This window comes from Nerophis ophidion, linkage group LG02 (assembly GCF_033978795.1).
Source record: "Nerophis ophidion isolate RoL-2023_Sa linkage group LG02, RoL_Noph_v1.0, whole genome shotgun sequence".
Taxonomy (NCBI): Eukaryota; Metazoa; Chordata; class Actinopteri; order Syngnathiformes; family Syngnathidae; genus Nerophis; species Nerophis ophidion.
In genome coordinates, this window is record NC_084612.1 from 29,558,488 (window position 1) to 29,579,470 (window position 20,983).

The following is a 20,983-nucleotide window of genomic DNA, read 5'->3' on the forward strand; positions in this document are numbered from 1 at the left end:
TAGTTTACATGCTTTTTTAATTTCTCTTTGCTATTCTGGTTTATTGGACCCTAATTAGATTACAAACTAAGAATCATCTTTTAATGTGATGTACTTAGTCCATAAGTAACAAACGTGTAAAGCCCACATAAGGGAAAGGAAAATATACCCCAGTGGGACGTCGGTGACAGTGACGATGACTATGAGAAACCTTGGAGAGGACCGCATATGTGGGGACCGAAAGCAATGGATGTCGAGCGGGTCTAACATGATATTGTGAAAGTGTAATCTGTAGTGGATCTAACATAACCATGACAGTCCAGTCCAAAGTGGATCTAAGATAGTAGCAAGAGTCCCGTCCAAAGTGAAGCCAGCAGGAAAGCATCCCAAGTGGAGGCGGATCAGCAGTGCAGAGATGTCCTCAACCGATACACAGGCGAGCAGTCCATCCTGGGTCCCGACTCTGGACAGCCAGTACTTCATCCATGGCCACCGGACCAGATCCCCTCCACAAGGGAGGGGGACAGAGGAGAAAAAGAAAACCGTCAGATCAACTGGTCTAAAAAAGGGGTTTATTTCAAGGCTAGCGTATACAAATGAGTTTTAAGATGAAACTTAAATGCTTCTACTGAGATAGCGTTTCGAACTGTTACCGGGATGGCATTCCAGAGTACTGGAGCCCGAACAGAAACGCTCTATATTCCGCAGACTTTTTTTGGGCTCTGGGAATCACTAATAAGCCGGAGTCGCAGATTTCTTGCCGGGAAATATGGTACGATACAATAGGCAAGATAGGCTGGAGCTACACCGTGTAGTATTTTATACGTAAGTAGTAAAACCTTAAAGTCACATCTTAAGTGCACAGGAAGCCAGTGCAGGTGAGCAAGTATAGGCGTAATATTATCAAACTTTCTTGTTCTTGTCAAAGGTCTAGCAGCCGCATTTTGTACCAACTGTAATCTTTTAATGCTAGACATGGGGAGACCTGAAAATAATACGTTACAGTAATCGAGACGAGACGTAACAAACGCATGGATAATGACCTCAGCGTCTTTAGTGGACGAAATGGAGCGAATTTTAGCGATATTAGGGAGATGAAAGAAGGCCGTTTTAGTAATGCTTTTAATGTGTGACTCAAACGAGAGAGTTGGGTCGAAGATCATACCCAGATTCTTTAGTCACCTTGTTTAATTGTTTGCTTGTCAAATGTTAAAGTTGTATTATTAAATAGAGGTCGGTGTCTAGCAGGATCGATAATCAGCATTTCCGTTTTTTTGGCGTTGAGTTGCAAAAAGTTAGCGGACATCCATTGTTTAATTTCATTAAGACACGCCTCCAGTTTACTACAATCCGGCGTGTTGGTCATCTTTAGGGGCATGTAGGTGTCATCAGCATAACAATGAAAGCTAACACCGTATTTGCGTATGTCACCTAGCGGCAGCATGTAGATGCTGAAAAGTGCAGGGCCAAGGACCGAACCCTGGGGAACTCCACACGTTACCTTAATATAGTCAAAGGTCACATTGTTATGGGAGACGCACTGCATCCTGTCAGTAAGATGAGTTAAACCAAGACAGGGGTAAGTCGGACATACCAATTATACATAAGCGGCCATAAGACCCTAATTCAGTAGTGTACACAATTTTGGAAATAATAGCTAAAAGGTGCTGTCCACGCATGTGGCCACGAAGCCTTTAGAGGTTTTTAATCCTTTTTTTGTAGAAAAAAATAGAGATTTGATCCTTAGGCCATATCTCCAAGTCTTACAATGAACTACATACATATTTCAGTAAAACACAGCGTTGTCGCTGCCACTATGAAACTTTTAAATAGTTTTATAAAGGCTATTGACTCTAAAGAAATATTTTGTTGTATTGTTCTATCTGTCAAAGGCTTTTTTCACAGTCAACCACTCTGTTTTGTCTCGGAAATTAAAGGGTATTGGAATGTCTTGAAATAAATTGGTATCTATTTGAGTGATAGAACACACAAGTTTCAGGTTTATAGTACTTTTTCAAATGTGATGTCTATTCAAAACGATGACCCCCAGCTGTCCATACTGGGTCTAATTGTATTTACTATTAGGATTGGGAATCAAAAACTGGTTCTTGTTCAGAACATGTTCCAAGTGTATCAGGGGTGGGGATGACGTCATTGTGCAAAGTACGTAGTGATGTCTGCAACATGGCGTGTTCCCAGGCAGAAATAGTTTGCCGAAGTTTGCCGATATCTTACTAAAAAAGACAGCAACAGCGCTACTTTTAATAATTCCAAAGTTGCAATTTCATCAAGTGGAGGACATACGACCAATGTGCTGAAACATTTCAACATACAGCATGCAATAAATGTTGCATTTTTAAACTGCAGCGATCTCATGCCAGGCAGCAGCAGTCATCTGACGTAAATACAACAGGTACTAATAGCGCCGATAATGTTAGCGTGAATACATGTTCAATTGAAATTAATGCCTTATCATTCAGATACATTCCGACTGGTTTGGAGGCGGTCTACTGCAAGTTTTCACAGCGGCAGGGAAGAGTACCACTCGACCAGGAAGGACAAATGTTACTGAGCAGTGACTAAGTTTGTGGTCAAAAGCTTACAACTATTTGGTACATAAATACTCCTTCGTTAGGGAAGTGTTCAATTGTAGTCAGAGAAAAGTTGCATGTTTTCCTCCAACCACATTTTCGCTCAGTCATCATATCATACAGGTGGAACTCATAAAATTTTCGAATATCGTGTAAAAGTTTGTCAGCTACTGCAAATGTGAAACTAATAAGTTATATCAACTCACTACATGCAAAGTGACATGCTGTTTGTTAAGCGTTTATTTATTACAACCTTGATGATCATGTGGATTACAGTTTTTTAAATAAACACCCCATATTGTGAGATTTTCAATTTAAGGTTTTCATAAGCTGTAAGCAATAAGCATCAACATATCAAAAGAAGGCTTGAAATATTTGGGGTTGCATGTTATGAGACTGTCATTAGATTAGTTTCACTCTGTAAATCTATCAATCCTTTGCACTGTAAATTTTATAGGTAGATGATAAAGATTTTATTGTGTTAAATTCTAAACTATAAATATAAAAAAAATATATTTCAATTTTTTTCTCTATGCTATGTGCCTCTTAAGACCTCACTGTTGGCTTTGTAAGTTTATGTTCACTCTAAACTAAAAAAATAAATGCTAATCCATCATACTTTTATCTTTTTTTCCCAAATAAAAATCGATGAGAACCAATAAGACAACCGTTAAGAGAACCGATAAAGAACCAAAGCGTTACGCAGAATTGAAAGTAGAATCATAACCAGAAAAATCTTATCAATTCTCATCCCTATTTATTATTTATATCAATGTCTTGTGACGCCAAATACAACTTTTATGCGGATGGTATTTTGTATTCTTCTACATCATTAGCAAATGCCACAGAACGTCAGCAATCTGCTTTTAATGCTCTGCCAATTTTTATCAATTAAGGCGTGTACTCAATTATGACAACAGTAAAATTGTGCTTTTCAAAATCAAAGTGGACGGATGATGTCTTTAGGAATGTTACACTAAATGATAAGGGTGTAACGGTACACAAATTTCGTTTCGGTACGTACCTCGGTTTAGAGGTCACTGTTCGGTACAGTAAGAAAACAACAAAATATAAATTTTGTAGTTATTTATTTACCAAATTTGTAAACAATGGCTTGATCCTTTTAACATTGGGAACACTATAATAATTCTGCCAACGTTAATCCACATTAAAGTGCCTCAAGTTGTTGCATAGATTAAATAAAATAACACAACTTTTTCTACATATAAAAAGTGCACCATTAAACAGTTTCATGTCAACTCATGCTTAATTTATTATAGCATTGGAGAAGCCTGTAGTTGACTTTTATTATGTAAATGTTATTTGTATCAACATGTGATTGCAGGGACCCTCTAATTCAAAACTAGGCTGCTACATTACTAATGATTAATGTAACTGTAGCTGAAAAATAGTACAATAGCAATAGGAGTTCATGTAGGCTTTATGATGCACTTACATTATTATATACACTATATCAGAGACAGAAACTCTTCATTTAACATGTCCTTTTTTTCTGCTTCAACACACCTCAATCAACACTGTCCGTAACACACACACACACACACACACACACACACACACACACACACACACACACACACACACGGGCGCCGCTAGGGATTTTGGGCTCCATGAAAAGAATCTTTACAGGGCCCCCAACACATAATTTCATATAATTTCATCGTCATTAGGGGCCTCTATGGGCCCCCCTCCGTCACGGCCCCCTAGAGTCAGTCTCCTTTACCCCCCCTTTTCGGTGCCCCTGCACACACACACACACACACACACACACACACACACACACACACCGCAAAATGAGCTAACGTTACGCTAAAAGCTAACTAGCCTTCACTTAAAGGCAGGACTGCGAGTGAGCTGAGCTGCAGCTTGTTTCTAGAAGGTCAACGGGCTCATAGTGATGTTTATAAAGTAGTTGACTTGGAAGTGTTTAGTATAACTTGTGGAGAGTCCGTTGCTCCCCTGCTAAAGACCTATCTGCTCGACGCTGAAGCGCTGACTAGATGCGCTCTGAATACGCACTGCTGATTGGCTTGTTACCGCTACGGTTGTAACCAATCAGATGGTTGTGTAGGAGGGACAATGCTGGATGCTGTGCAGGACACAGAGGCAGAACGGAGCGGAGCAGCTTGTTAGGACTTTAGCATAGGCGGCTGCTTCATATGTTCGTGTGGAACTCGTTCGGTACTCCTCCGCACCGAACTGGAACCCCCGTACCGAAACGGTTCAATACCAATACACGTACCGTTACACCCCTACAAAATGACAAAGTAATTGAACAATTATCTGTAATTTTACCTGGAGGGAGGAGAACTAGTCCTTTAAACACCATATTGAGTGTCTTACAAAGAAAGTCCTGCTGAAACTAAGTGTATTTTACAGAAACATGGGATGTTTCCATTTTAGTGCTAGAAAAATGTTTATACACACAAATTATTTATCCATACTGGACTATGGTTGTACGATATACCAGAATTGGTATAGCACCGCAATACTAATGAATTGTATTCGTTACTATAACGCCTCCAAAAAGGCAGTGTTTTAGCTACTTCTTAATCACTTATCTCCGCCTCCATGGCGACAAAGTAAGTTTCTTACAAGTATCATCCCTCAGGACGAGGAATAGCTAAACATGTTTCACTACTCACCGTATCTCACTGGCGTCGAAATGTAAACAAACGCCATGGGTTGATCTACACCTGATATCCACTGAAATGATACAAAGTACAGGGGGGTATCGAGTCAATACTACTATGTTTACATCAATATTTTTTAGCATCACAAATTTTTTGCGTTATTTAAAAATGTATATTATGTTTATCCATCCATTCTCTACTGCTTATTCCCTTTCCGGGTCGCGGGGGGAGCTGGCGCCTATCTCAGCTACAATCGGGCGGAAGGCGGGGTACACCCTGGACATCGCAGGGCCAACACAGATAGACAACATTCACACTCACATTCACACACTAGGGCCAATTTAGTGTTGCCAAAAACTCAGAAAATTTGTCCCTGGACACATGAGGACTCATTCAAAACTAATGTAAAGCATCCAAACAGAATAATAAGTGATTATTACATTTTTAACAGAAGTGTAGATAGAACACGGTTAAAGAGAAAGTAATCAGATATTAACAGCAAGTGAACTTTTATTAATAAAATCAATAATTCATTTTCCACAGCTTGTCCGTAATACTTTTTGACAAAATAATAGAATGGAAAATGACACAATATGTTACTGCATACGACAGCAGACTAAATCAGGAGCCTTTGTTTGTTTACTTACTACTAAAAGACAAGTTGTCTTTTATGTTCACTATTTTATTTAAGGACACACTTGCAATAAAACATATGTTGGATGTACCGTAATATTTTTTGTTAAAATATAACCAATAATGCAATTTTTATGTGGTCGCCTTTTATTTAGAAAATTATCGAAAAGGACCGAAAAGTATCGAAATACATTTTGATACCGGTACTGGTACAAAAATATTGGTATCGGGACAACACTATACTGGACTATTATGCATGCATGAAAATCTCTCCTCTCTGAAAATGCTGGATTCAGTGTATCATGCATCATTCAGATTTGTAACTGACTCAGGTTTTCGTACTCACCACTGTTTCTTACATGAGAGTTTTGGTTGGCCTTCTCCGCACAATAGTAGGTTGGAACACTAGTATGTTTACCTTTTTTAAGGCCATTCTGTATGACTCACCTATTTTTACTTATGTTCCCTTAGTTCCAATTGTCACCACCAGCAGTAATCACCAGTCCAAGGTCCATTTTATTTATATTGTCCTCCATTCACCAGATGGTTAAACAAGACAGTGTTGGTGTTAAATTGTTTGGGTTAGCGTAGCAACTTTACTTGGTCATCTTGCACTTTTCTTGTTAAAGGCAGATTTGGGTAAAGCTTTTTTATCAGGCCTCATTAGATGGTGCAGGCATGCATGAATACTGAGGTCAAATGTGTTAAATCAGTACAAAAATAAGAACATTTCTATTTTCATAGCATGTCTGACCCGAGATACTAAGGTGAAAGAAATATACTGTATTGACTTTATCTTTTACTGTGGAAGTCTTCCACTCAAGAAAGCCACTGTCACACTGCAGTTGAGTATATCACATGAGATACAGGTTAAATGTAACCTGACTCTCGCCAGATCCTTGTCGTTGGCGGAGCTCCACAAAAGGATCTGGGAGTTCTCAATAAGAGATGTATTTCAGAAGGCGCCCTTGTAAAAAAAAAAAAAATCATTGTATGCGATTGGATAAACCACTTGTCCGTTATCTTGAATGATGTGCTACTTCAACCACTCACACCCAAATCAGCGACGCTGGGAAATCCAAAACAGAACAGCCGACATATTGGATAACGACAGAGCGAAACGTTCTCTGTTTATCTTTTAAATAACTATTATTCGATAGATTTGACAAAACAGTTGCAATAGCGGCGACGCCATTGTCGTTTGACTCAGGCGCTACGTCACATCTATGAAATTCCGCCTGGCGATCCTGATTGGTTCATTACCAGAAGAAATGACGTGGTACTTCTACCACTCACATCCAAATCAACTTGTGAGGACGATGAGAGTGGCGCTGGGAGATCCAAACCTGGTCGGAAGAAAAGCCAAAACATCCTCGCCACCAATAAATGCCTTCAAAACCGTTCTGTTTCTTTTTAAATAATTAATATTCAATAGATTCGACAAAACAGTTGCAATAGCAGAATCAATGTCAGCACATGACGCAGCATTGTTGTTTGACTCAGTCGCTTCGGCGCTACATCACACCTATGAAATCCTGCCCGGCAATCCTGATTGGTTCATTATTTTTTGCTATTTTGAAGGAGTTTGCAATGCCTCCCAGCCCGGACCCATGTGTGGAACTCAGCGAACTATAAGTGTCTGGTGAGAGTCAGGTTAAGTTAAATGAGGTGATGGCATATTGTAGGTGTGAGCCTGTAGGTTCACTAATGTTTATCGGCACTTAAGCACTGATATTGTCTGATTATTTGAGGGCTGAAAGCTGCCTTCAGATTCCCTCATGTGGTCCAACATCCTCCATTAGCAGCAAAGTCCTCCTTACCGATGAGTTGGAGATGTTTCTCAACAGTGTAATTAACCTCAATTAGCACTACCTCGGTTGATTTTTCTCATTTTACCTCCTGACTTTTGCTCTCTGCTCTGTGGCTTCTCTGCTCTCATCAACAAGAGGGTGCACTTAACAATCACCTCAAAGGAGGCCAGGAAGGATGTGTCCCTCTTTAACCGAGTCTATGTCTGTTGTCCTTTGTGCCCACAGGACTTTCATGTTGTGCAACATGACACATCGTAAATAAGCAGCACGTTGGCCTGAGATGAGTCATATTAGAGGTAGCGCAGTAGTTTGTCCCCAAGAAGAAATACCTCAGGCGAAAGCATACTCAATAGAATAGATTGTGTTTACAAATTCACCATCCAACATGTCCGAAGGGGAGTGGAAAGAAGCAGAGTTTATTGAATTTTAGCCCTTTTCCTTATCCCATGAGTCACCAGTAGGGTACCAAATTCGGTACTAATAAAGATTCCAGACCAATTTTACTGGTACTACTGTGTATAGATTAATGTACAATCAAACGGTACAGTATTTTCATACCTTTGTTGTACGTGACATCAAGTTTGGTTGCAGACTCAAAACCCTTGGCGGGTAAACAAGCACTCAGGTAGCACTGCAGACTTTAGGTAATGTCATGGCAACAAAGCAAGTATGGCTAATATAGTTCAGTTCAGTTCAGAACCTGCAGTATGACTCCTTTTTTCAAAATGCGCCATCTTAATAATAATTTACATTCGAGTTTCCTTTGACATGGTACTGATTCGCATTACTAATTTAAATTTAAACACCTCCAAATCAGTATTGAAAACTAAAACTAAATGCACGTTACAATCAAAGAGCTGGTGTGTAATCAGTACATTACTTACAGTATAAACATTTTTTTGTTTTTTAGTATGTAGTCTACACACTACTGCCATTTAATGTGTTGGAATATACTACAATATACTAATTGCAAATGATACTCATAAATGTAATAACACGAAATAACAACTGGACAGCACAGTTATCATAATCAGCAATTTTCAATCACAGATTTTATTATTAAACAATTGATATTTATTAACACACATACAAGTACCGGAAATTGGTACTGGTGAGTACTGGTATCAATGAATATGTGAAAAATACATATAAATATCAATGAAAATGTGAAAAATACATAGCCATACTAGTAAGAACTATAGGTTTTATAGTTAGTAATGTAATACAAATAACACTCATTTTAATAATAACCAAAAACAATAACATGGCTCTTAAAATTTCAGAACAAAATCTAATGTCTTCTGCCAAAAAGTATATATATATATTTTTTTTAAAATGTATGTGTATATAACTACCTTTTGAGCACATTCAACAATGCGATGATAATGAATATAATTGTGATAATTTTGGTCTTAATTTTCCCCAGATTATATATGTATATATTTTCATTCATTTAATTATTGATTTTTTTGCTGCTACAAATGATTGCATCAGTATTCAGTAAAATCCTTTCCGTGGGAGACTTGATGCAAAATATTGCCTTGGCTCACGTGCATGCTTTACTAAAACTTCCACGGTTTGTAGACGTAGAAATAAACATACATAGTTTTATTTCACAGTTCTTATATTTTCTCTATCGGACTCATCTGTGCCTGTATGCTCAAGAGGCACTTAAAGACACAGTATCGTACACTTCTGTCTCTAACAGAAATCAACATATAAATGGGGTGAATCAATTATTGTTTCTTAACCCATAGTTTTCCCTGTAAACTTTTACATCACACACCCATCCATCCATCCATCCATTTTTCTACCGCTTGTCCCTCTCAGGGAAGCGGTGTGTGCTGGAGCCTATATCAGCTGCACTCGGGCTGAAGGCGGATTAAACATAAAAAATAATAGAAGACATAACTCGTTATTAAATAGTGCATTCCTAGTTATTTTTGTAAAATACCTTATTTTTGCTCTCGTTAGTTTGTGCAAGTGGCTATAATGTAGCTGCATGATAGCAGCGTTAAAGAGGTCATATCATGATTTTTCTTTCTACATTTAAAACACTTCCTTGTGGTCTACATCAGTGGTTCCCAACTTTTTGTAGCTGCTGACTGGTCAACGCTTAATTTGTCCTGCGGGGTGGGGGGTTATGAAAAAGGGAGTTTTTTTTTGTTTGGTGCATTAATTGTAAAGGTGTCTTGTGTTTTTTTTAGGTTGTTTTAATAAATAAATGAAAAAAAAAATTACTAAATAAAAATAACATTTATTAAAAATTCTTCTGCAGCCCGGTACCAATCGAGCCCGGTGGTCGGGGACCCGCGGTCAACATAACATGGAATGCTGGCTCTTTGGTGACTACCTTACATCGACTTTGTTTTACAGACCGTCTTCAAGTCGCGTTCTGTCCGTCTCTTCCGGCTTCGCCATTTTGTGGGCGTCTTATTAAAGTGCCTCCACTTAGACTTCGTCTTCTCCCAGTCAGCCACAATGTAGATTTTAGAGCTTCCCTATGGAGTCTACTGACAGATATAGGTTAAAACTCTACGCTACATTGTATTAGAAATTAAAACAGCGGACGATGCATGTGCATGTACGAGCCAGTCTACCCCACAACAAGAGGATAAAGAAATAGAAGGATCTAGAATAATTTCACCACACCTAGTGTGTGTATGACTATCAATGGTACTTTAACTTTATTGACTACATCGTAGGGTTACAATGGCTAACTCGTAAAAAGCTCTTCCGTTAAATCTCTACCATTAAATCCTTGAACGTCACCAATGGAAAAAATGTCACCTCTTTGGCTCGTTTGGAGGAAGTATGAAGGAAAGAAAAATTGTTTTATAAATATCTTCACCATGACTCCATGGTTGCAATCTTCATTTCTTGGACTTATGCAGACCCTAAACACACTAAACAGGTACTATAGGTAAACACACACACACACACAGTGATACTTCCCTTGCAGTTCATCATGAGAAGTCATTAGCAATATGTGTTTTCCTACATATTTACCAGTGTGTAAAGTGAGCCACATTCTTGCAATTGTCTTCGCCTGTTCCGTTGCTCTGTGTCTCTGTCTCCATCTGGGCATTATGTTTATTTCATAAGCCCAGTGTGCCCCTATGTCTTAGGATGTTGAGCGCTGACAGTACCTTACCTGTCTCTCTGCTGCACGTCAATGGAAGGAGCTTCTTTAGAAGTGTTTCTTCTCTGGCAGCCACCTTCTGTTTCTCCCTCTACTGCTCATGGTCACATTAATTCGCTCGTCCGTGGTTCCTCTCTCACTCTGTGGAGTGGAGCAGAGAACATTCAAACACACTGGAGCTGTCAGAGCTGCTCTTTTATATCTTTGATTTGTGTCTGCTTTTTGACTTCTGGGACTTCACATAAGATAGATACTTCATCACTAGGTGAAGAGGTATCTTGTCTTTATGCATGGATGTGAGTGTTTTAAGAGCATCTTGAAAAGTTTTAGTAATAATGGACTGAATGACAATATTCCGTATTTTTCCGACTATAAGTCGCAGTTTTGCTGGGGATGCGACATATACTCCGAAGCGACTTGTGTGACATTATTAATACATTACCGTAAAATATCAAATATTATTTATCTCATTCGCAGTAGAGACGAAGAAAATGTCAGCAACTGTCACACACACACACACGTCAGCAATCGTCACACACACGTGAACCAATAAGAATTTGGTGGGGGAGGGTCATGGCAGAAGTGCATTGTGGGTCATGGAATGCTAACTGTTATATACTATATGCTACTGCTATAGCTATTAAAATGGATCATTTCATTGTTGTGGTAACGTACAAAGACTGAGAAGGGCTGAACAAAAATTGGACCGAAAAGGAAATCATGCACTGCAGATTACAAGCTGGACGTAGTAAAATATGCAGCAGAAAACAACAAAAGGAAGCGGCGCATTCCTTTTGGAGTTGGCAGAGTTGTTTAGAAGCGACATCGAGGAAGCAGATTTCATGTGATTTATCGATTAGGAGTGACATATTGTTTGGTAAACGTATAGTATGTTCTATATGTTATAGTTATTTGAATGACTCTTACCATAATATGTTACGTTAATATACCAGGCACGTTCTCCGTTGGTTATTTATGCGTCATATAACGTACACTTATTCAGCCTGTTCACTATTCTTTATCTATTTTATATTGCCTTTCAAATGTCTAATCTTGGTGTTTGATTTTATCAAATAAGTTTCCCCCATAAATGTGACTTATACTCCAGTGCGATGTATATGTTTTTTTCCTTCTTTATTATGCATTTTCGGCCGGTGCGACTTAGAATCCGAAAAAAAACAGTAATGGCTAAAAAATTCCAATGGGCTCACCACCCATAGCAGGGACCATAGTGGTCGGGTGCGATGTGAGCTGGGCGGCAGCCGAAGGCAGGGCACCTGGCGGTCCGATCCTCGGCTACAGAACCTAGCTCTTGGGACGTGGAACGTCACCTCACTAGGAGGGAAGGAGCCTGAGCTAGTGCGCGAAGTGGAGAAGTTCCGGCTGGATATAGTCGGACTCACTTCGACGCACAGCAAGGGCTCTGGAACCACTTCTCTCGAGAGGGGCTGGACTCTCTTCCACTCTAGCGTTGCCGGCAGTGAGACGCAACAGGCTGGGGTGGCAATTGTTGTTCCCCCCGGCTCAAAGCCTGCCTGTTGGAGTTCAACCCGGTGGACGAGAGGGTAGCCTCCCTCCGCCTTCTGGTGGGGGGACGGGTCCTGACTGAACTGTTATGTGCGTAAGCACAAACAACAGAGTACCCACCCTTTTTGGGTACACTCGAGGGAGTACTGGAAAGTGCTCCCCCGGGTGATTCCCTTGTTCTACTGGGGGACTTTACCGCTCATGTTGGCAACGACAGTGAAACCTGGAGAGGCGTGATGGGGAAGAATGGCCGCCCGGATCTGAACCTGAGTGGTGTTTTGTTATTGGACTTTTGTTCTCTTCACAGTTTGTCCATAACAAACACCATGTTCAAACATAAGGGTGCCCATATGTGCACTTGGCACCGGAACACCCTAGGCCGCAGTTCAATAATCGACTTTGTAGTTGTGTCATCAGATTTGCGGCCTCATGTTTTGGACGCTCGGGTGAAGAGAGGGGCGGAGCTTTCTACCGATTACCGCCTGGCGGAGAGTTGGCTGCGATGGTGGGGGAGGATGCCAGACAGACCTGGCAGGCCCAAACGCATTGTGAGGGTCTGCTGGGAACGTCTTGCAGAGTCTCCTGTCAGAGAAAGTTTCAATTCCCACCTCCGGAAGAACTTTGAACATGTCACAAGGGAGGTGATGGACATTGAGTCCGAGTGGACCATGTTCCGCACATCTATTGTCGAGGCGGCTGATTGGAGCTGTGGCCGCAAGGTAGTTGGTGCCTGTCGGGGCGGTAATCCTAAAACCCGTTGGTGGACACCAGCGGTGAGGGATGCCGTCAAGCTGAAGGAGTCCTATCTGGTTCTTTTGGCTCATAGGAGTCCGGAGGCAGTGGACAGGTACCAACAGACCAAGCGGTGTGCAGCTTCAGCGGTCGCGTAGGCAAAAACCCGGACATGGGAGGAGTTCGAGCAAGCCATGGAAAACGACTTCCGGACGGCTTCGAAGCGATTCTGGACCACTATCCGCCGCCTCAGGAAGGGGAAGCAGTGCACTATCAACACCGTGTATGGTGCGGATGGTGTTCTGCTGACCTCAACTGCTGATGTTGTGGAAAGGTGGAAGGAATACTTCGAAGACCTCCTCAATCCCACCAACACGTCTTCCTATGAGGAGGCAGTGCCTGGGGAATCTGTGGTGGGCTCTATTTCTATTTCTGGGGCTGAGGTTGCTGAGTTAGTTAAAAAGCTCCTCAGTGGCAAGGCCCCAGTGGTGGATGAGATCTGCAAGGAGTTCCTTAAGGCTCTGGATGCTGTGGGGCTGTCTTGGTTGACAAGACTCTGCAGCATCGCGTGGACATCGGGGGCAGTACCTCTGGATTGGCAGACCGGGGTGGTGGTTTCTCTCTTTAAGAAGGGGGACTGGATGGTGTGTTCCAACTATCGTGGGATCACACTCCTCAGCCTTTCCGGTAAGGTTTATTCAGGTGTACTGGAGAGGAGGCTGGGCCGAATAGCCGAACCTCGGATTCAGGAGGAACAGTGTAGTTTTCGTCCTGGTCGTGGAACTGTGGACCAGCTCTATACTCTCGGTAGAGTTCTTGAGGGTGCACAGGAGTTTGCCCAACCAGTCTACATGTGCTTCGTGGACTTGGAGAAGGCATTCGACCGTGTCCCTCGGGAAGCCCTTTGGGGTGTCCTCAGAGAGTATGGGGTATCGGACTGTCTTATTGTGGCGGTCCACTCCCTGTACGATCAGTGTCAGAGCTTGGTCCGCATTGCCGGCAGTAAGTCGAACACGTTTCCAGTGAGGTTTGGACTCCGCCAAGGCTGTCCTTTGTCACCGATTCTGTTCATAACTTTTATGGACAGAATTTCTAAACGCAGTCAAGGTGTTGAGGGGTTCCGGTTTGGTGGCCGCGGGATTAGGTCTCTGCTTTTTGCAGATGATGTGGTCCTGATGGCTTTATCTGGCCGGGATCTTCATCTCTCACTGAATCGGTTTGCAGCCAAGTGTGAAGCGACCTGAATGAGAATCAGCACCTCCAAGTCAGAGTCCATGGTTCTCGGCCGGAAAAGGGTGGAATGCCATCTCTGGGTTGGGGAGGAGACCCTGCCCCAAGTGGAAGAGTTCAAGTACCTAGGAGTCTTGTTCACGAGTGAGGGAAGAGTGGATCATGAGATCGACAGGCGGATCGGTGCGGCGTCTTCAGTAATGCGGACATTGTACCGATCCGTTAAGGATAAGATCACGGGGTACATGCAGCCGAAATGAGTTTCCTCCACCTTGTGGCGGGGCTCTCCCTTAGAGATAGGGTGAGAAGCTCTGCCATCCGGGAGGAGCTCAAAGTAAAGCCGTTGCTCCTCCACATTGAGAGGAGCCCGATGAGGTGGTTCGGACATCTGGTCGGGATGCCACCCGAACGCTTCCCCGGGGAGGTGTTTAGGGAACGTCAAACCGGTAGGAGGCCAAGGGGAAGACCCAGGTTACGTTGGGAAAACTGTCTCCCGGCTGGCCTGGGAACGCCTCGGGGTCCCCCGGGAAGAGCTAAACGAAGTGTCTGGGGAGAGGGAAGTCTGGAAATCTGCGTTCAAAGGACTCCGGCTTATTAATGATTCCCAGAGCCCAAAACATTTTTGCGGTCTATAGAGCGTTTTCCATTCGGGCTCTAGTACTCTGGAATGCCCTCCCGGTAGCAGTTCGAGATGCTACCTCAGTAGAAGCATTTAAATCTCATCTTAAAACTCATTTGTATACTCTAGCCTTTAAACAGACCCCCTTTTTAGACCAATTGATCTGCCGTTTCTTTTCTTTTTCTCCTCTGTCCCTCTCTTCCTTGTGGAGGGGATCTGTTCAATGGATGAAGTACTGGCTGTCCAGAGTCGGGACCCAGGATGGACATCTCGCCTGTGTATCGGTTGGGGACATCTCTGTGCTGCTGATCCGCCTCCGCTTGGGATGGTTTCCTGCTGGCTCCACTTCGGACGGGACTCCGGCTGCTGTGTTGGATCCACTTTGGACTAGACTCTCGCGGTTGTGTTGGGTCCACTGTGGATTGGACTTTTGCAGTATCATGTTAGACCCACTTTTGCAGCATCAAGTCACACTTATCTCACTCTTTCAGCTTCCGCCTGGTCCGTTTCACCTTCTTTTCATGCTCGTTTCTAGAAGCAGTAGTACCTCCTCCGTATATTCAGCTTCAAAAAGATAAGGTTGTGAATCCTCATTTGTCCAAAAATAGTTGTCATCGTTGTCTGCCACCAATTCTGCCATGATTTGAACACACACAAGCTTGGTTTCGGAAGTGGGAACACATATTTGTTGCCAGAAGTTGGAGATGCTCTGCTATGGAAACGGAAATAAATGCGCTAAGGATATACAGTAAGTTCCGGTATTGCTTGAAATGACCAAAATACGCTGCTGTATGTATCTGCCACAAGTGGAGGGCTGGTCTGGGAAAATAATGCCTACATTTAACCGGTCCTTGTTTCAAAAAGGGTGGGGACTACTGATCCACATAACTAGAACCTATTTCCGGCAAAGAACCTGTGGCTAAAAGAATGTAAAACAATTTTTTTAATCACTTAATGACATGTTTTTGTCGCTCTGGTCCATGATTACATCAAAACAGATTTGGTTAACATGATGAGCAACAAATAAACAATAAACAAACACCATTTATGGACTTATCCCTCCCTTCCTGCTCCACATAGTCTGTTTCCTTCTGCACTTTCAGCATTTCCTCAACCATTTTGAGAAAAACATATGAGGATGTAATATAGAACACTAGCACCTTACCTTCTTTTTCTTTTGCTTTTTAAACCCGTGTCTCCACAGCTTCTGACCCAGTCTTTCTTACCTCAAAGGTTCTCAAGATTTTGGGAGCACATTTGTCTTGTCTCTTTAACATTCTTTCCATCCAAACTCTGTCCAGGACCCTTTTAAAGTCAGAATCATTAAAATGTTTGATGCAAATTACCCTCCTCTCGCTTGGTCTGTCCCATTTTCCGCGAGTCAATTTTGACTGGAAAGGTTCATACTTTCCCTATATTCCCAACATTTGGAAATGTATGCATGCTGAACCCATCTTTAGTTGTATTGCTCCAACCTGAAACAATGCATCTGGCAGACATATTTGCTAATTCCTTCAAATTTTGTATGAAAAAAATTAAAATAAAAAATATTGGGGTGATGATGATATCAATATGAATTTGATTCCAATCTTCTGAGGATGATGTCAGCAGGCTGATGCAGGCCCGCCCACATTTTGCACCTGAAAGTGGATGTTCCAAAATGTGCGGAAACTCGTTAGAAAATAAGCCTAAAGTCACTACTATGTCTACTTTGGGATATATTTTACATGTAGACATAATTTTTAGGTTCAGAACTATGAAATAAGCTGCAATGTTCAGTTTATGCTGGGCCTTCTAAGGTGCCACAAATAAATTGACTAACAGACGTGTGTGATTCGTTGCGAGTTCTGTGTTCATTATTTTCTTCCTTTTTAATGAATGTAGATTGTATGTAAACAGAGCACGGATTTATTTGTGAAACGGATATGTGTAAATAAACCTGTTGCATAAACTTTATACTCATTATTTTTATCATTGATATTAAGTGTGATTATTACAGTTTATTTGTTTTTAAAAACATATTCCTATCTTTCAGCCCTGCATTGTGACAAAGGGGCCAACACGAGCCGACGAGGAGGCCAACCTAAAGACCTCTCCACCTGCAGAGGAACACACTCCTTCTCGCCCTGCCGCCTCTGAGTCAGAGATAGTGGAACGAATCGACCGCCCATGTTCCAGTGAGTTATCCCTATCATTGGTGCTCTTCTAAAAGATGTTTTGTACAGTGGAACCTCGATTTACAGGCTCAACTGGTTCATGAACAGGGTTTGTAGATTGAAATATGTTGTATATTTAAGTAGGGTTGGACTGATAAAACAATATCAATATCCATCAAATCTAATTTACCAGGCACTTTTCATACATTAAACAATGCAACGCAAATTACTTCACAGACTTAAAATCTAAATACCCTGATAACCCACATCCCTCATTATCGCACACGCACGCACACAAATACCAAACACAAAAACAGACGCACATGCACATTTAAATGGCTGAGTACAGAGGAGCCAGGTAAGAAAACACTATCATCGGAGCCACCTGCACCAGGAGGTCATCAGACCATGGCCACCAGGACGCTGACATAAATTGCCCCCAAAGCACAGCCGATAGATAACCCTTGGTGAAGATGGATCCCTCTGAGGAGCGTTGAAAAGTAGAAATAATAAAACCTTTAAAATTTCAAGAACCATGAGTAGAAATAAGGAATAAAATACAAATAAAACTTATAAATATGAAAAAAAACATTTGGTAAATAAATAATGAATAAATAAAACTAGATAAGTCTTGCATAACTAATAAGATACACAGTAGAGCACAAATGACTTAAAAACATTGATAAATATTAATTTATCACATAAGCTATATCAATATAAAATGTGTTCGATAGAACATTCGAAACCTAGCTATATTTTTGGGTCGTAAAAAAAACGAAATTACGAAGCAAGAGTCGTTTCATGAAGTCCCTGGCGCTCAGGGAACCAGTAAAACAGGAAAGAGGAAGGGTCACTGAGCAATGGGAGGGACAGCAATCGACTACCATTTTTAGTTGCGCCGTCTTTCTGTCTTGCTGTGGATTCTCTGCATGGAGTGAGAAGACAAACTGTAATAATTTGATATATAAACTCAAAAACAGAAACTTGTCTTTAGTTTTGTTGGTTTTAATGCAGGTGTTGCGGCAACATCCTGACACTTCCAATGTGTTAGTTTGATGAGTAACTACCCAACCACTGTGTCGGGTTCAATAGCATATACACTAAAGCCATCTGGAGTCTCAAAACTTCAACTACCTTAAACTCCACGGCAATTATTTCATTATCGTAGCGGCACTCATCCTCGCTGGCTACCAAACACCTTCTCCACTGATAAAAGACACCTTTGGTAATTTGGAGATGGGTTTACAGTATTTATCAAAAGGCTAAAAAAAAGTCATAAAAAGTATCAATGATTAGACATCAATCAATATAAAAAAACATATATCGGGATACAGTTTTCAGCCATATCACCCAGCCCTATATCAGAGAAAATTGTTCCATATTTGATTATAAATATGTAGACTTTGAACACAACATGAAGTACTATACAGTTCTGTATATCAAGAAAATATAACAAGGGGGTAATGGATCAACTTTATATATATATATATTAACAAAGCCAAAACTAGGTTCCTCCTATCCCGCCACCCTGCTGAGACGCACGCACGCATACACACACACACACACACACACACACCCTTTCACTAGACCTCTGGTGAGTTTGAAATCACAAAACTCCTTAAGTTTAACAGCCAGGTTGCTACAAGGATTAAGAAGACAATTTAAATCCACTTTACCTTGTTGGTTAATCTTCTTTGCATGCAGCAGCAAGAAGAGGGTGTGGGGAAGGCAGTGTCGACAACATGGATACTTCCTGAATGTTTCAAATCACATGTTGCTTCTCTGCGCTTTTTTTTTTTTTTACTCATACTGAGCAAGCAAAACTTCAAAAACATTGCAATAAGGTTAAACAAACCCATCAAAGCACACAAAGTAGTAATGAACACAGTAGCTAACAACAGAAGGAGCACAGAGCTCGATCAGCAATGAATGTGCTGCCTGGCACAAAATGGCTGTGCTGCAAGGCACACAATGGGTGGATGAAACAGTCATACAGACAGGGTAGACGCAAGTCATAAAAGAAAGCATATTTTCGTTTGGCCTGTGGTTCCTAAATCGAAAAGTTTGTAATCGAGGTTCCACTATTTCTTTCCCCTCAAAACAAGTCATATTAAAAATGTGTGGTTTTCATTAGGCGTTGACAACATGCTGTAAAAAAAGAACGGAGAAGTGGTGTTTGTGAAAGCAGTTGAAATGGATGTTTGTTGGGATACACCATGCTTGTCTGTACCCTCGGTTTCATACTTTGATTTTTTTTTCTCGTGCTTTGCTCCTTCACCGTGATGCCAATGAAATGTTAAACATTTGCAGGACTGTTATATTGAAGCTGTAAGAGGAGGATTGCATGCTGGGGTTTAGTTGGAGCCTGGCCTATAAAGACGATGCCATGACGTTGTATATGTGGGAGTGTGCCCTGAGGGATGCCATCACTACACTGGCTTTGGGAGCTCAGTGCGTTTATGTGGAAAGTGCTGCTGTCGCCTCTTATTAGTGCACAGACTGAAGAAATACCTTTTCACAAGGTCATTTTCTTCCTCTTTTGTTTTTTAGTGATTTACTTTCTTTGCGTATGTATCTTGTTTTTTATGTTTATCAACGCCATCAGTTGGTCTACATTATGTTTCTATTGCATCACTCTATTCATCACTTTCTAGATCAGGGGTGTCAGACTGATTTTACATCGGGGGCCACATGGTGAAAACTCTACGCCCCAGTGGGCCGGACTGGTGAAATCACGACACAATAACTTAAAAATAAAGTCAACGTCAGATTGTTTTCTTTGTTTAGAAATAGAACAAGCACATTTTTTAAATTGTACAAATCATGATGTTTTTGGTATTTTTTCCAATTACATGTTGCGTTTAATAGTATATATACTATATTTATCGTTATATTTTCTGAATAAATAATTTGATAATGTTCATTGGTGCTAATTTTCAGTCTATCAATATTAAAAAATAATATCAAAATCAAATAGGTTGATTGGCAATACTAAATTGGCCCGAGTGTGTGAATGGGAGTGTTAATTATGTCTGTCTGTGTTGGCCCTGCGATGAGGTGGCGACTTGTCCCGGGTGTACGCTGCCTTCCGCCCGAATGCAGCTGAGATAGGCTCCCGCGACCCTGAAAGGGACAAGCGGTAGAAAATAAATGAATGGAAATTACAGTATGTTATTTATGGAGTTTGATCATTTTCCTAGACTGGTGTACTTACATCACGTGTTTTTTTTTGTACGAATGTAGCATCACCTACAAAGATACAAAGAATTGATATTGCGACATCCAGTGGACAAATTTAGAACAGCAGTTTCTTTGGCAAACTCATCCCGCCGGCCAGATAATACCCGTTCGTGTGCCTTAGCCGGTCATCGAGCCGTACGTTTGACATCCCTGGTCTGGATCTACGTTTGTTAGTCAGGCCTCCACACCTCTTTTCTCTCTGGCTATTTTCTGTTTTGCCATGAGCGCCCCCCGGTCATTTACAGAAAGTCATCTCAAACTCTCTTTGCTGCAGAACTCCACACACGCACGCACACACACACACACACAACCTTACTCACATGCAGACACACAGTCCAAACCACAACTTGCTTCATGACACGACACCTGGTTAAAGAGTCATGACAAAGGCCGCAGACACGCACGGTGGAGTGGAGGCCTGAACATGACTCTTCTTGGTCTCATGGGGTGTCAAAGCTCTGTTTTCATGTGTTATTTAAAGGCTCTCCTCATGCAGGTTACATTGTGACTCATGCTGACATGACGCTTCCTATTTACTCTTTGAACTGTTTTCGTACATGAACGGAAGATGTGGCCATGTGTGGCTTTCTGCTGCGTTTTAATTGTTTTATTGCTGAACAGCACTGAAATGCACACTCCCTGGCCACAACTAGGAGTGCAATGATTAGT

At 41.4% G+C, this 20,983-nt stretch overlaps 1 protein-coding gene across 3 annotated transcripts in view; it reads left to right on the forward strand.

Moving 5' to 3' along the window:
* The window catches only part of gse1b (Gse1 coiled-coil protein b), a 459,629-nt gene that overhangs the window by 130,689 nt on the left and 307,957 nt on the right, over positions 1 to 20,983 (forward strand). For all 3 annotated transcript variants that reach the window (XM_061880969.1, XM_061880979.1, XM_061880960.1), the window contains exon 2: positions 16,954 to 17,095. In XM_061880969.1, coding sequence (XP_061736953.1) covers positions 16,954 to 17,095 — 142 coding nt within the window. The remainder of the gene's footprint in view (positions 1 to 16,953; positions 17,096 to 20,983) is intronic.